General features: G+C 37.0%; 1 protein-coding gene across 5 annotated transcripts in view; it reads right to left on the reverse strand.

The window, feature by feature from the left end:
• The window catches only part of LOC127437179 (smoothelin-like), a 120,466-nt gene that overhangs the window by 2,676 nt on the left and 100,988 nt on the right, over positions 1 to 16,802 (reverse strand). For 3 of the 5 annotated variants that reach the window (XM_051691958.1, XM_051691950.1, XM_051691934.1), the window contains 4 exons: positions 13,004 to 13,067; positions 12,728 to 12,895; positions 12,524 to 12,641; positions 8,924 to 9,075 (listed from right to left, as the gene is read on the reverse strand). In XM_051691958.1, coding sequence (XP_051547918.1) covers positions 8,924 to 9,075; positions 12,524 to 12,641; positions 12,728 to 12,895; positions 13,004 to 13,067 — 502 coding nt within the window. Of the gene's footprint in view, positions 1 to 4,942; positions 5,107 to 8,923; positions 9,076 to 12,523; positions 12,642 to 12,727; positions 12,896 to 13,003; positions 13,068 to 16,802 lie in introns of all 5 variants that reach the window. The other 2 variants (XM_051691967.1, XM_051691943.1) reach the window with 1 other exon arrangement.

Below are 16,802 nucleotides of genomic sequence, written 5' to 3' on the forward strand. Positions count from 1 at the left end.
TGCTTAATCTCAGTAACCGTCTTGTTATTGGACACTTTTACTCTTGGATTTAATTAATCATGGCTGATTATGAATTTCTATAATGGCATCTGTAACTGAAAACTATTGATTTTTAATTATGTTGCATCCACACCACCAGGTGTCACTGTAAGTTCAAGATGACACAAGCAAAAAGTTACTGAGTGCACTGTTATTAGTTGTATTTTGCACGATTCAAAGTGTATTCCACAAAAAAATAAACGATTGTCTTTGTAATCTTTAATTCAAATGTAATAACATGTTTTGCCATTTTCTTTCTAATCCAATCAATTTCCAATGGATTTCAAGTCATTTACTTTTCTTTTATTTTAGTGCTTTTACGCTTTCACAGAATTTGTACGGCAAAGTCCCATCCTACAACAATTGTTCTCATTGAATATCCTATTCCACTTGGAAATTTGTCACATTATGGAAGTAAAAGAGGTTGAGCGTGCCGCTTCATATTGAGTTTATCTATTGTTTTACCAATTAAATCTAACAGCCTTCTTAATGGAAGTATATTAATGACAAATGTCCTTGATACAAAAAAGGATTTTTATTTGCACTGATAAAAAAACGCATTGCGTTAATAGTGCCTGCATTCTTGGGGCTGCAATTTAACACGGTTGTACGTTGTTGTACATGAGCTATGAATATTTTAATGCAGAATATTCACCTTCCAAAATGCAGTTCAAAAATATTTATTTTTCCACATGTAATATTCAGTCCATTATATTTTACTATACAAATTCGCCTCTAAAATGTCAGTGGTTCAAATTCGGTTGGAAATTCAACCTTGCACATCCCGGCATTGCGGAAAAAGCAGTAGAGTGCCGATGCACAATCTTCAGTCACTGCAACTAGGAGTCAACACTAGGTGGTGCAATCGGATGTTGATGAACACCAAGGACAACAGGGAGAGGTCCTCACCACATAAACCTTTATTATACCGTATTTTGTTTGTCATTACATTCGGCTCTGATTAGTAGTGTTACCAAAGTTCCACCTGCATTGTTTTTAATGGACAGTAGCCAGTTTTGATCAATTAAACTAACTTTAAATGATGAATGATGATTTTTGTATGAAATGTTTACAATTGAAATATTCACAGCAATACAGTATACAACCATGTTCAACTGCAGCCCCAAAAATCCAAACACTGTTAATGCAATACATATTTTTGTGTGTCAAAGACATTTGCCATTAATATACTTCCATACTGTTTGAGAAATGTTCTGGTTGAACAGTGTGCTTGTGCAATATTTATATAAATATACTGTGTATGCCATCTGGTTTGACATTTATTTATCTGATGAAATGACATTCTGACACTGATTTTAAAGTGTATCTACAGTGTCTAAATACTTTTTGGGGCCACTGTAGCTTACTGACTACATACTGGCAAAATAAAAGAGAGTAATGTAACCATCACAGCTTTTAAAATCATCCTTTTGCTACCATTTTAAGTCAACGTTCTGGTAGAGACAAAGCACAGAGCTGTAACCATGTGATAATTTAATCTGCATTGTGACAGTGAACATTTAACATGTGCCGAGAGCAACCAAACAGTATTGTTTGCATCTGTTTTGTTTCTGACCTTGTCTCTAAATTGGTAGTTAAAACAGAGCTTTTGAGAACGCCAAGCTTTGATCCTGTTGTCTGTCTCGTTTTACATGTCTATGAGTAAGACCATGTTTGGACATCAGCGTCTTCAGTGCAGTTTGCAGTTTCATGAACTTTCGCTCCAACATACCGGTGACCTGGCAGATGCACAATACTTTAAGCTAATTGCCAGAAACTGATAAACAACACTGTGATAAGACCAATACTTGTCATGGTGTGCTTCTGAGACCAAAAGGCGACGATAGACTGACAAAGGACCTTTTTAGTTGAATATTTAGTTGGTTTTATTGGGTCTAATTTGTCTATTTTAACATCTATATTATATGCATGTTAATGGCTCCAGAAAATATTTGGACCCTTAAGCCACACTTAAAAATGTCTGAATGTCATGGCATTAGATAACAAAATATCAAACCAACTGGCACCTGCACACAAATGATGTTAAACCTTTTTCAGAACTAACTTCACTTTTCTAACCTGTTTTTTGCTATTATTTTTAACCAGCTGGTCTAAAGATTATTTAAATGCATGTAGAAATTCCATTCTCTTCAAGTTCACAAGGGTGTCCTAGCAGAGTAACCACAGATGTAGTTCATCACATTACTGTTAACTATGGACATGCTTAACTAACATATGACAACCTGAAAGTGTCTTCATTTTGCAGTACATATATTATTAAAATAATTTAATACTTAAGTGTGCAAACTATTTAGTCTATTATAAACATTTTAAAATGTAACTCCCTGTAGTATGTTAGTTAATTTTCAAATGGAATCAGTCTGGTTCATCCATCCATTTACAACTAAAGCCATTTTAAAATAAACAAATCAATCAAAGGTATTAAATATTAGACCTAGATATTTTATTTTTATATTTTGAAAATTGTCTAAAAAGAAATCATCCAGTATGTAATTGTCAATTGTTAACCGCATGGTTATGAGAAAACTGTTGAATTTAATCTGTTTTGTAGCCTCGTGATGTTTCGTGTTTTTGGCTTTTTCTTTTTTCTTTTTTTTTTTTTTACTAGAAATACTTCAACACCAAGCTATATTAAGTGGTCTCTGGCAAGGAGGAGGGCAGGGCTGGGCTGTGATGATTCACACATGGCCCCTAATCAGGTTAATCAAGTCGATGAGAGGGATAAAGGCTGCCGGAGGTGGAGGTTCTGGAGAGAGAGAGCTACAGGCAGGTTCTCGCCTCCTCCTTTCCCTTTTACCTTGTTACATTGGTGCCGAAACCCAGGAAGGAGGAGGGATGCGCCGTAGTAGAGTCCTCACCACTACCATCCACCCCAAAGGAGCAGCCGCGGCCATCCGCCAGGGGACGGAGGAGCTCAGCCGCCTGAAAGTGGAGGAAGACCCCCGACCGCCAGTGGCGGAGGAGACTCCAACCGACCACTAAAACGCGGCAGGGTCGAAGGGAAGACCGCCGTCCATGAGCAGGTAGGGGCTCACTACCGACCTCCTGGAGCGGGAGAACCTTACCATCCACCAAAACGCGGCGGGGCATTCCGTCCGCCAGGGGCCGGAGGACTGCCTCCGATGCACCCGGGGAGGAGCGGCTGTCGTCCACTAGAGGGTGGAGGAGTGACCGAGGACCAGGCTACGGCATATCAGAGAACCGTCGAGTATATTTTTTTTTCTCTCTCTTCTCTCTCTCTCCCGCTGTCGCTCCGTGTTGGCCTTTCCCTCTCTCTTTTTTTTTTGTTTTTTTTTGCTTTTCCCTCCCCTTGTCTCATGTACGTCATGCCGGGGGCTACCCGGCCTGAAGGAAAGGAGGGAGGAGTGTAGCAAGGAGGAGGGCGGGGCGGGCCGGGCCAGGCCGTGATGACGCACGCCCGGCCCCTAATCAGGCTAATCAAGCCGATAAGAGTGATCAAGGCCGCCAGAGGCGGAGGTTCAGGAGAGAGAGAGCTACAGGCAGCTGCCCTGTATGTGTTTATGTTTGTGTGTTTTTGATTAATTAAATATTACTTTGATGCTTCGTCCGGTTCTCGCCTCCTCCTTTTACCTTGTTACATGGTCATAAAGGTATAGTTAGATACACATGTCATCTTGCAAGTTAAAGTCACATTGTCAAAAGTTTGTTTGTTCCATCTGCCATTAAATGGAATCAATCTGGTCCATCCACCTATTTACAACTAAAGCCATTTTTAACAAAATAACAATCCTAGATTACCTAAAAATTCTGGATATTATTTAATTTTTTACATTTTAAGACATTTGTCTAAAGAAATTGTCTAATTTCATGATTGTTAAATTATTGTTAACCACATGAATGTCAGAGAACTGTGGAATTTAATCTGGTTTGCAGCCTCTTGCAACTTTATGATTTTGTGTTTTTTGCAATTTTTCAACAAAAACTTTATAAAATAAAGATACACATTTTAGCATGTATTCTTTTAAAGCATTTTACTTGTATACATAATTTATTTTATTATATACACAAAATCTTCATTAAAAGTTAAAAGGAATATTCCGGGTTCAATACAAGTTTAGCTCAACTGACAGCATTTGTGGCATAATATTGATTACAGCAAAAGATTATTTTGGCTGGCCCCTCCTTTTCTTTAAAAAGAGCAAAAATGGAGGTTACAGTGAGTTACTTACAATGGAAGTGAATGGGGCCAATTTTTAAAGGGTTTAAAGGCAGAAATGTGAAGCTGATGATTTTATAAAAGCACTTACATTAATTCTTCTGTTAAAACTTGTGTTATTTGAGCTGTAAATTTGTTTAAATCTTATCTTTTACAGTCAGTTTAGGGTTTATTGACATTACATCGCCATGGCAACGAAGTTGTAAAATCGGCTATAACTTTATACAGAAAAGGTTAGTAAGTGATTTTATCACACTAAAATCATGTTTACACTCATATTGTTTATGTCTTGTGGCTATACTTTTGAAACAGTGAGTATTTAATTGTGTGTGTGTGTGGGGGGGGGATCTAAAGAAATTGTTTAATTTAATTATTATATTATTGTTAACCACATGATTGCGAGAAAACGGTGTTAAATTCAGTCTGGTTTGCAGCCTCATTAAACTTTATGATCTTTTCTTTTCTTGTTTTTTTTTCTTTTTTTCTGAAATACTAGAAATATTTCAGAAAAACACCAAATTATATCTGATGTTCTAAAAGATGAAATTTTAGCATGGATTCTTTCAGGTAAATATTTTTTTCTTCATTATACATAAAATCTTCATTAAAAGTTAAAGATCTTAGGTTTGTTTGTTCCATCCACCATAGCCTTTAATTAACACTCAGCCCTTTTGCCAGTCCCAAGACTGTGTTTCTGGCTCTCACCATTTGAGTTCTGACCCTAAGAGGAGTTTTTGGTTTTGACCAATCCCTTCTGCACCAAGCCCCTGTAGAACTCCTGGAGGTACGTGTACACGCACTTCCAATCGGGCTCCCGCATCCGCACCATATCCTCCACGTCCAAAAGCTGCGGACAGTCTGCCAGCTTCCTACTCTCACAGCAATGAAGGGCAACGGGAGGAAGAGGAGGAGGAAGTGAAGGGAGGAATGAATTAAAGAAGACAGAGAGAAAGTAGTAAACAAAAGACAGAACGTAGAAACAACAGATCAGTAGATCAAAGTGGGATATAAAATAGATGGTAAAATAGAATATATTAAAGGGAAAGACAGAAAAGGGGTGGCCAGGGGCAGCCAACAGGACAGGAAGATATGAGGAGCAGTGAGGAGGAAGAAATGAGACACATAAAAATCAAAAAGCCAACATTAAACTCTGTGATGACGACAGCATATTTCAATGTGTTTCATGCTTCACAATCTTAAAGGTATAGTTCACCCGAAAGTGAAATTTGTCATTTTCTCACCCTCATGTCATTCCAAACCTGTATGACTCACTTTTATTGAACAATCAAAGTGGATGTTCATTTTCATTTCCAATCTACACACATAAACACACACACACACACACACAATAACAGTAGTCCATATGACTCATTCAAAGTATGAAATTAAAGGCTGTAATTTAAGTCATTATTCACTGATAATCTTCCACTCTGCAGTACCTAATTTTATTCGCAGTCGTGTTTATTCAAATATGCTGCATGAAGACGCATCGCGTCATTTGTTCTCACATGTCAGAGTGAGTTTGAATATGCGGAAGTGTGAATTAGATTTCAGAGCTCTGGCAAGGGGGAATATTTATAGCTATTAATTACTTAAATTTCCATCTGTTTCTCACATAACACTATCGTATGACTTCAGAAGACTTGGAATATTGTGTATGAGTTGTATGGACTACCTTTATGGTGCTTTTTTTCCTTTTTTTCTGAAGCTTGGCAGTAAAAATCACTAAACACTTTTATTGTATGAAAATCAGTGACTCGGACATTCATCTCCTTTTGTGTTCCATGGATGAAAGCGAGTCATATGGGTTTTATACTGACATGAAGGTGAGTAATTGATGACAGAATTATCATTTTGGGTGAATTATTTGATAAATGACAAATAAGTGTGCACAGACAGACATAAACAACATGAAATAAAGCAACACTATGCGTCCATTCAGTGATCTCATTATGCAAATGTGTTTGTGAACATGGATATATGGAGAGACAATAAAAGCAATGCAAATAGTGATGTGGACGGGCTATTAAACATGTAACCAAATCGCCAGACAAACACAGTTTGTCTGATCATAAAACAGCCTGCTGGGTGTGTATCTAGCTAAAATGCATGTACAGAAGCTCAGTGATACAGGTGATGGGAGGGAGCATGCTGCAGCAGTGCAGACTGCACTCTTTAAAGACACCATCTGTTATTGCTTTTTAAACACTCTACTATTGCTCCATAAAATCGGCAAGACTAAAAACAAAGCCTTAAAAAAAAAAAAAAAAAAAGAAAAAGTCAGATTTTGCTTTCAAATGTCCATTCTAAATAGCGAGGGCATAAGAATCATCTGAAGTAGGAGGGACACTTGCGTAAAGGCCAGCTTAGGCAACAATAGTGCTAATAACTTGCCAGAAATTGAAGCAATTTCAGATTGTGCCTTTAATGAAGACAACAGCCAGGGAGGTGATATAAACCACTGCTCATATTCAGATAAAGGAAGATAGTCATGAAATGATTGTCTATGGGAAATACCTGGGGACAGATCAACCAGGCAGAAGGAAAGGAGGTAGGACGCAGGCTCAGGTCTACTCTTAATACTGTCTTTGAGTAATGCTCTTCCAATAGGAGACACTATACTGGGGTCATTTGTTAGTGTTCGGCTGGATGTTTCTCGTTTAGAAAGGAGCATAAATGCAAGAATGTTACATTACGAATGTTGTGTTACGCTGGGAAGGAAAGTAGAAATGTAAATAACAATTGGAAAGCTTGGAAAGCTAAAGGTTTAGTCGTTTAAGTTGACAAAGGAATAGTGCATGCAAAAATGAAAATTCTCTCATTATTTACTCACCCACATGCCATCCTAGATGTGTATGACTTTCTTTCTTCTGCAGAACACAAACGAAGATTTCTAGAAGAATATCTCAGCTCTGTAGTACCTTACAATGCAAGTGAATGATGACCAGAACTTTGAAGCTCTATAAAGCACATAAAATAAATCCATACGACTCCAGTGGTTTAATCCATGTCTTCTGAAGCAATCCAATAAATTTTGGGTGAGAACCGGCCAAAATGTAACTTGTTTTCACTGTAAATCTTGCCATTGCAGTCTCTATGTACAATCATGATTTCGAGCTTGAAATCATGATTGCCAAAAAGACTGGTGATGTCAAGATTTATAGTGGAAAAGGAGATACTTTTGTCATTTCTCAACCAAAATCAATTCGATTTCTTCAGAAGACATGGATTAAACTACTGGAATTGTATGGATTTATTTTATGCTGCCTTTAAGGGCTTTATAGAGCTTCAAAGTTTTGGCCACCATTTACTTGCATTTTATGGTCCTACAGAGCTGAGATATTGTTAAAAACGTCATTTGTGCTCAGCAGAAGAAAGGAAGTAATATACATCTGGGATGGCATGAGGGTGATTACATGATAAGAGAATTTTCATTTTTGGGTGAACTATTCCTTTAAGTGGATTTAAGTGCATAAATGAAATGGCATAGCAGTTTCTAAAAAGATTAATCTGAGAGGATCAGATATGCAGATTGGATGAACTTGTTAATAGGTTCGGCTGTATTTTTAAAACAGGCTCAAACATCAACTCAATGCACTAATAAAAATGTTTAAATGTCAAAGTAAATAGACTTGTCTTTCCTTATAGAATATCCTTATGGAGGCTGACAACAACAGACAGTCTTTAAAGGAATATTCTTGCTTAAAAACCACTTAAGTCTATGGACTGCATCTGTGGCAGTCTGTTGATTATCAAAACAATAATTTTGACTCATCCCTCGGTTTGTAGAAGTGAACAAAAAACATGTTTCCAGTAGAGCACTTCCCATGTTAATCTAGGAGACAAGTATACTTGAGGGTTTAAAAGCTGAAATGTAAAAAGCACGGATAAAAAGAAACATAACCAAGTTTACTTTTTAGTTGGCCGTGACATGAATTGAAAGATTGTATTTTAATTGCACAGACAAGATCTGTAAAGACCGTATTACACCCGTCTCATTATTACACGTCATTGTTTTTTTTTGTTTTTTTGCTGATTTTCTCCCCAATTTGGAATGCCCAATTCTCAAAGTCCTCGTGGTGGCGTAGTGACTCGCCTCAATCCGGGTGGAAGAGGATGAATCTCAGTTGCCTCCGCATCTGAGACCGTCAATCCACACATCTTATCACGTGGCTTGTTGAGTGCATTACCGCGGAGACCTAGTGCGTGTGGAGGCTTCATGCTATTCTCCGCGGCATCCACGCACAACTCACCACACGCCCCACCGAGAGCGAGAACCACATTATAGCGACCACGAGGAGGTTACCCAATGTGACTCTACCCTCCCTAGCAACCGGGCCAATTTGGTTGCTTAGGAGACCTGGCTGGAGTCACTCAGTTACAAGTTAGTTTTAAGTGTTATGACTAAACTTAAAAACAATGTGATAGTTGCATATTTTAAATGTTTATTGCCCTCTTGCCTGCTAGATTTCCACTGTAGTGCATTAGTGTACTTCATTCTCCTTGAATGGTGAGTCAAAATTATTGTCTACAGATGCTGTCCGTAGATATTATGCTAAGCTGAAAATAACCCGCAAAATTATGTTAACTAATTTCTTTATAGATATATAATTGTAAAATGCATCTTGAGATATGTGTGAATCAATTTCTGGCCAATTGATAATGTGAAGTATGCATGTGACTCACTCTGCTGTACTGAAGGCCACCTCAAAGTTGTGCCTGCGGTTACTGGGACTGAGGTTGGAGTAGTCAAAGGCTTCTGGAAAGAAGTTGTGCACTAGAGCACAGAACGCCATACCATCACTCCAGCTGGATGAGAAGTTCTGGATATCCACATTCTTCATCATATGCAAGAGAAAAAACAGAGCAACAGTTGGCAACAAGTTGAAAGGGGACTGGATTACCCGTCTCTTCAGTCTATTGATGACTAGAATATATTCACTAGCAACTGTTTTAATCAAAGGGTAATCAAATAGTTTTTAAACCATGTACATTTATTCAGGTTATGTTATAATCATAAATGTTGCAGGTCATTTGTGTATTTGTCCTCTGAGGTGTGAGTGTTTTATTGTGTTTAAGTTTTAGATCATTAATTACTGACACAAATACATTCTAATTCATCACTAAAAGTATATTTCAGCATAACTTTGCTCTTATGCGTTTGGATTAATTGTTCTCTCATCATGTTTGTTCCAGCCAGATAAGGCCTGTGTCCCAGTGAGTATGTCTCAACCTTGAGAGAAATGTTGTGTTCTGCCTAATGATGTCATTGCAGCGATTATTTATAGTTTTGAGAATCATGTGACTAAGTCAGAGGAACTGGACGCCAGTGTTTCTAAAGAGAAGACTCACCTCTGTCCCATTTCAGCTTACCAACTTGACTTAGTGTTTTAAAAATATAACCTTTTGAATTATTACATTCACGTAGTTAAACAGAACATGTTTGTAAGATTTCTAGAATTGTCTGTACTGTTCACCTTCGTATCAGATCTCTGTACTCGTAAGAGATGTTGTCAATTCAGTTGCCTATGCCTATAATTACTGTTGTTTTGGTAATCTAAGTTAGGTCGAGGTTAGTCCTCAACTCATTTTCTCTTTCCCTCTTTTGCCTTTGGAAATGCGGAGAACTTTGTCTTCAGTAAACTCTCTCTTCATTGACTGAAGACTCCTGGTCGTCATTGCTCATACTGGTCACTTTACTGGGTATAACTGTATTTCCTTACAAAGTGTACAAATATAACACATCTTAAAGTAATAGTTCTACCAAAAATGAAAATTAATCAGCATTTACTTTCTTTCTTTCTTTCTTTCTTTCTTTTCTTCAGAGATCACGCGCATTCAGAAGTGGTTTTCGTCTTGCCCTTTACGCACTGATATTTGACCAGATTCCTTGAATCTTTTAACTATATTGTGCACTGTAGGGGGTGAAATGCCCAAAATCCTTCCAATTTGTCTTTGGGAAACATTGTTCTCAAAGTGCTGTATTATTTGCTGAAGCATCTGTTGGCAAATTGACAAATTTCGAATGATCCTTGCTCTTGAAGGACTAGGCTGTTTTTGGAGGCTCCCTATATACTATGACACGATTGCGTCACCTGTTTAACATCTCCTGTTTCACATCCCCTTGTTATTTCTACTCGTCAAATTGTTATTAGTCTTAAATTTCCCCTGTCTCAACTTTTTTGGAGCGTGTTGCACTCATCTGATTTGAACGTACTGTACATTTTCAAAAAACTATGAAATTCACAAGGAAAAACATCATATAATGTGTAGTTGTAGTGCTTTCAATATAGCAAAGGGTGAACATAATTTACAAATCACTCTTTTTGTTTTTAGTAGCATTTTTCTTACAGTCCCAACTTTTACGGAATTGGAGTTGTATTCACAGTCAGCCATGATTCCTTTAATCAGTGAGTAAAAGTGTCAAATAACATGACGGTTACTGAGATTAAGCGAGTAGTATTCGGCTGGTCATGTGACTTTAACATGTGCGGACCCTCAACATGTAGAATAAAACAGCTTTTATAAGGTTTCTGATATGACTGGAGTCTTCTTTTTAATGTGAGTGATCATGATTTCCTACATATATCGCAAAACTATAATTCATGTCTTTAGGAGTTAAACTTTTTTAATGAGGAAAAAATTACTGAGTGCACCTTTAAGTTATTTAAAAATTCACACAAAACAACACCTCTACTATTATAAACATGTTTTAAATTTTTGTAATTTTTTATATATATTAGTAATTATAAGGGAAAAAAGTTTGGAATAGTTTGGAATAATCTTTTATTATAATTTCTTTAAAATAAAATCAGTGAAACCTTTTTTATTTTTTTATATTATTAATATTTGAAACGTTTTGTCCACCAAATCAAAGTGAAGTGGTATAACCAACATGGACACAAAGATTACTTTCTACAAACTTGATACATGTGTTTTAAACTAGATTTTTGAAAGATTTCTCATTTTTATTATCTCGGACAAATGACGCACGTACTGCATAATGGCCCTGGCACACTCATGGCGAAGTGCTTCTTCATTCTTTGAGCCGAGCCAAAAAGAAGTTCAAAACAGCTGAGAAACAACATACTGTTTGCGAACATACAGACTCCAGCCACACCGGTGGAGGAGGCGTTTAGAGGAGCACTTAAATATGAAAAATATGAAAACTACATGAAAAACATCAACTAATATGACATTAATATGTGTTATCAATGACTTCATGTCTCATTCTATGAGTAGAATTCACATGAGATCAGTAAAAGAAGCTGTTTTAACCACTCAGTGATGATTTAAAGTAATATATATACAGTAGATAATGTGTAATTTGGTGCTAATGCGCTAACACACTATACACAGCCATAATATGTACCCATTGCACACTGTTTTATCATTGATGATGACACTGATACTACTGCAAAGATGGGCGCATAAACGAGAGTTAAGAGGTAGAATACAGACAAAAGAATGATGATTGATATATCTTAGTTTGGGCAGATGTGTGAATGGCTTTCGGCTGCAGATGGCACATACATGAATGGGCGCTTAAGAGTATTTGAGTAGATTTGATTCCTTTTGTAGACTAATTAAAAAAAAAAAAAAATATATATATATATATATATATATATATATATATATATATATATATATATATATATATATATATATATATATCTATATATATATATATCTTTTTTGTTTTTTTTTTCATAATCTTGGAAAATTGTCTCTACGTGAACGATCATACAGATGCAGGTCAATCTGCCCCAGATCGCTAATAACTCTGCACACCGATGTGTTCATGTTGACTGATCTTAACTAACTGAACGGGAATTGGCTGTTGGCCTAAAAGTAGGTGGAGCTCCAGGTCACACTTACCGATGATGTGGACCAATGGCAGTAAGGTGTTTAGCAGCTGGTATGAAGTTTTCCTGAAAGTTCACCTTGGCGAGCTGTTACGAACCACCGAAACTTACTCAAAAACACCTTTGTTTTGGCCAGATTTTGTTCTAAATGATGTCACACCTGTTCAATCTTCGATTTCGTATCAAGTGTGCAGAGGACTTAAGCTTGAAGTATACTTTAAATAAAGTGCATAAGTCATTTGGACTACTTTTATGGTGCTTTTGTTCTTTTTAAAAAGGATCTCAGATCACTTTATAATATGTTAAATGCAAAAGAGCAGCTTGGACATTCTGCTAAATAACTTGTCATGTCAGGATCGACTGAGGTTTCATTTTTGGGTGAACCATCCCTTTAAGTCACTTTCTGATTTGCTCTGGTTACCTCATAGGAACGGGTCTTGGATCTGCACCAGTCCAAAAGCATCTGTTTGATGGAGTTGGCATTGGGCACACCAAAGCTTGTAGAACGCTGCACCTTATTTACTGTTATCGCTGAATTGCTATATGGAAAAAGAGAAAAGTTGCTAAATATCTGGCAATTCTTTGAACTAAATGTGGTCAAAACTCTTGAAAACTTTAAAATTACCCTCCAGTGTCTTTCTCGAGTTTCTCAATCATGGCTTTTCGTGCCTGAGCCGCAGATGTCTTGGGTAGAGTCTGAGATCTCATTAACTCTGTTCTCTCTGCCTGTCTGCGCTCAAGAGCTGATGTTCTGCTTACACTTCGAGGCGTGTCATCTTCACGGTCAAAAACGCTGAGAGAGAGAGAGAGAAACAAAACATTTGAGTATATCTCATCACGAAAGAATACAATCTAAAATGGGTTTTGTAGTGATTTGTAATGACTTTTTCATGCCACCTACCTGCCAATCTTCCTTGTAGATGTGGCGCTGGAGTAGCTGTAGGATTTAGTTTGAACTGTGCCTTCTATTAGGACAACAAGAGAAAAGAGAGGGTTTGATAGGGAGACTGATGAAATTAACAAAGCAACTAGGTCTCATAGAATCACATTTCTTCACCAACATTTCTGCAAAAAGATTTTTACGTGGCTCGTTGCAAGTATCGCAGCGGTTTCCTGGTGAAATGAACACTAGAGATGCTACAACATTTTACAAATTATCTTTTACACAAATCAAAACTGCAGTCTATCAGTACATAAACACCTACTTTTACCCTGTTCCTTAAAAACCGTTATATTATGACATCAAAACTTTTTCCCTATAGCGCATGACTTGTGAGGTGATACATTTTAACATTTGCTTTTCTATTCAGCTACATTTACAACCTTGTTCAGGCATGATTAAGTTGCGTGGTAGATCAAGTGATAGGGCGTTGCACTTGTAATGCAAAGGACTAGGGTATGTTGAAAGTGTCTTAGAAGCACCACAAAATGTAGTTTCTTCGACAATTTTTCATCTCACATTTGCTTTTTATGACATTATCAGTTAAGTTTAGGTTTAGGGTAGGGAGGAAGGTTTTATTTAAAGGGATAGTTCACCCAAAAATTCTCTCATCCCAGATGTGTATGACTTTCTTTCTTCTGCAGAACACAAACAAAGATTTTTAAAAGAATATCTCAGATCTGTAGGTCCATACAATTCAAGTGAACAGTGACCTAAACTCAGAAGGTACAAAAATCACAAAGTCAACATGAAAGTAATCCACATGACTCCAGTGGTTTAATCCATGTCTTCAGAAGAGATATTATAGGTGTGGGTGAGAAACATCAATATATAAGTCCTTTTTTTTTACTATAAATCTCCACTTTCACATTCTTCTTCTTTTGTTTTTTTGGGAGGGGGGATTGCAGTCTTCATGCATATTACAAACTATTGGTCGGGGCTGGTCAAAGGTGGCGATTTATAGAAAAAAAGGACTTAAATATTGATCACTTTCTCATCCACACCTATTATATCACTTCTGAAGATATGGATTTGACCACTGGAGTCGTAAGGATTACTTTTATGCTGGCTTTATGTGATTTTTGGAGATTCAAAGTTTTGGTTACCATTCACTTGCATTGTATGGACCTACAGAGCTTAAATAATCTTCTAAAAATCTTAATTTGTGTTCTGCAGAAGAAAGAATGTCATATACATCTGGGATGGCATGAGTAAGTAATGAGAGAATTTTCATTTTTAGGTGAACAATCCCTTTAATCTCTTTGAGTATTAACCTGAAAATCCTAATCCATTTGGGGTAATATTAAACCTACTTTTAGTGCCACATAGTGGGCATTTCACCTCAGCACAGCTGTGATATGTGTAATGAACCATGTAATATCAAACTGCAAAAATGTCCCTGCAGTCATGTAATTTTTATGAGATCAAGCTGAGATTTAGCCACTTCTGCTTGCGCAGAAACCTGCGTTCACTTACAACTAACAATCCAGTTGAACCAGGCTCTAAATGCAGCAAAATAGGGCAGTGCCACAAGTATTTCAAGTCATTGTCCTTCTTTTCAGTGCAAACATGCCTCCTTTCCAATGTAAATTCAGGCTTATTATAGAATTAAGCTTTATTCCCAAAACTCAATGCTATTTCCTTTGTGCTATTGACATTATGTAAATGTTCTATCTAATGTATTCGAATAAAGTTTCAGCATTTTAGAGAGCCAATTCAGGAGTTAAGGCAGTCAAATTAAAATGAGAAATTCAAACTTTCATGAATTTAAGACACAAATGTACAATGCTACAATGAGCATTCGAATTCTGGATGTGAGCCAAGCACTGGCAATTACTTATGGTCTGTTCAGAACGATTGCGTGAATAAAACAGACGCGGGTGTCTCGAGATGCTTTTTAAAGGCAGGCTTTCCTTTTAATTTGACACAGCATCTAAAAATGCATCGTTACAGCAAAAACCCAGCGAGAAACAATGAAGGTCAAAGACGTCCGTCTAGCGTATGTTTACGTAGAAAGATACGGGCAAGTTCAGAGTGAACGGCCCCCATAGGTGGCGGTCTTTGGTGCTGTGTCTTGAGTCTTGACTATAGTTGCTTTCACACATACAGCCTTTTCAAGAAAATGACCTGCAATTTTAAGTTTAGGGGTCTTATGTGAACATGCCCTATTCGAAAATACCAGTAAATTTTGCACTGGCAATTTCCCTGAATGAGAAGTTGTAACATTACCTGAAAAGTTCAACTTTGATGCTATGTGTGAACAGAGTTGTAAGACTAACGGTTTGAGCATGTACCAGTTCAGGACATGCTGACTTAAGACAGAGAAGATTTAGCTACTCTTGAGTCCTAAAATGTCTTAAAATTGGACAGATAGGGAAATTATGCTATTTAGTTGGAGCATTTAAAAAATAGTTATTTTAGAGAGGACTGTGAAGGAAATCTCGTAGTGTCTGATGCTCCACGACTCAAATCTGAAGTCATATGGTGAACAGCCAATGGAAATCGACCATACACGGCAACAACACTGGACCATGAAGAAATGGAGATGACGAAAAAGTGCTCAAAGTGGAGAATTTTTTTTTTTTTACGCCACACACTTTTAAACTCACATCACAGTCTCATATTTCCACCCAAGATCATACCCAAATGCGCTCGGCCAGTTTTTTTCAGACTCAAAACAGAGAAGCAGCTACATCAACAGCAGCGCTCCCGTACTTCCACGTTTGTTAACATCTGTCATGCATCTTCTTGAACAGCGGTGTGTTTCCACTTGAGTTTGTGATCAGATCAACTTGGCAGCCAAGTTGTTACTTGTGATGCCAAATTTTTGTCTGTATCATTTACATAATCGATAAATGTGTGATTCCTAGTATTTTTAGATTCTGTTCAGATTTTAGAAGTGGTGCAGAGTAATCCAACCTAAAAGCACAATAAATTTGCTGATGATAAAATAACTAACTACATCTCAGTGTTTAACGTCATATTGGTGCTGATGTGTGAATGGTCGCAAAATGGAAAAAAGACAGAATCCGAATGTGTGAATGGTAGATGTGGAAATTTTACCAGTAAAGACAATCCAACGATTTTACTGCAATTTACCAGGTTGCATGTGTGGGCTTATGGCTGGCTTGCCCTTACAAGTGTCTTGCTGCATAAGCATTAGTACGTACATACAGCTGTATTTAATGAAAACATTATAGTATCACCCGTATTATGAAGCTTGAGTTTGTGGTAGTACTATGGCACCGGTACAGACTACTGTGCAACACAAAGTTAAAACAGAACCATCTATTGAAGCATTTCTTTTCTCGTTTTTTTTATTTTTATTTAAGATTTGAGAATATAAACGGTATTAATATATTGACTTTATAATTTTAAGCACATTATTATGTTCTTTGCAATAACAATCGCTACAACATGGTGCTGATTGGTTTCTATTGATTTTTACACCCTCTTGTGGAAGTAGGAGACAAACGTCCATTTAAAAGTCAGATATCTTTTAGATTTTTCGCCCTACTTGGAATAATGTCTTTAAAATTCAAATCTAACACAAATATTGGTAATATTTTTGTGAAAAATTCAAATTTAGTTTCGCAGCCGCTGACAGCCCTATCAGGAGTATGGATTACAGTCGTGGATTATTGCCAGATCCTCCACATACTTGCACACAGAAGTGACCCGGAAGATGAGAAATTGTGTCGTACAAAATGCGTTCAGCACGAAATATTTGGTCGCATTTTTTTTTTTTTTTTTTTGCACT

This window comes from Myxocyprinus asiaticus, chromosome 4, assembly GCF_019703515.2.
Source record: "Myxocyprinus asiaticus isolate MX2 ecotype Aquarium Trade chromosome 4, UBuf_Myxa_2, whole genome shotgun sequence".
Classification (NCBI taxonomy): Eukaryota; Metazoa; Chordata; class Actinopteri; order Cypriniformes; family Catostomidae; genus Myxocyprinus; species Myxocyprinus asiaticus.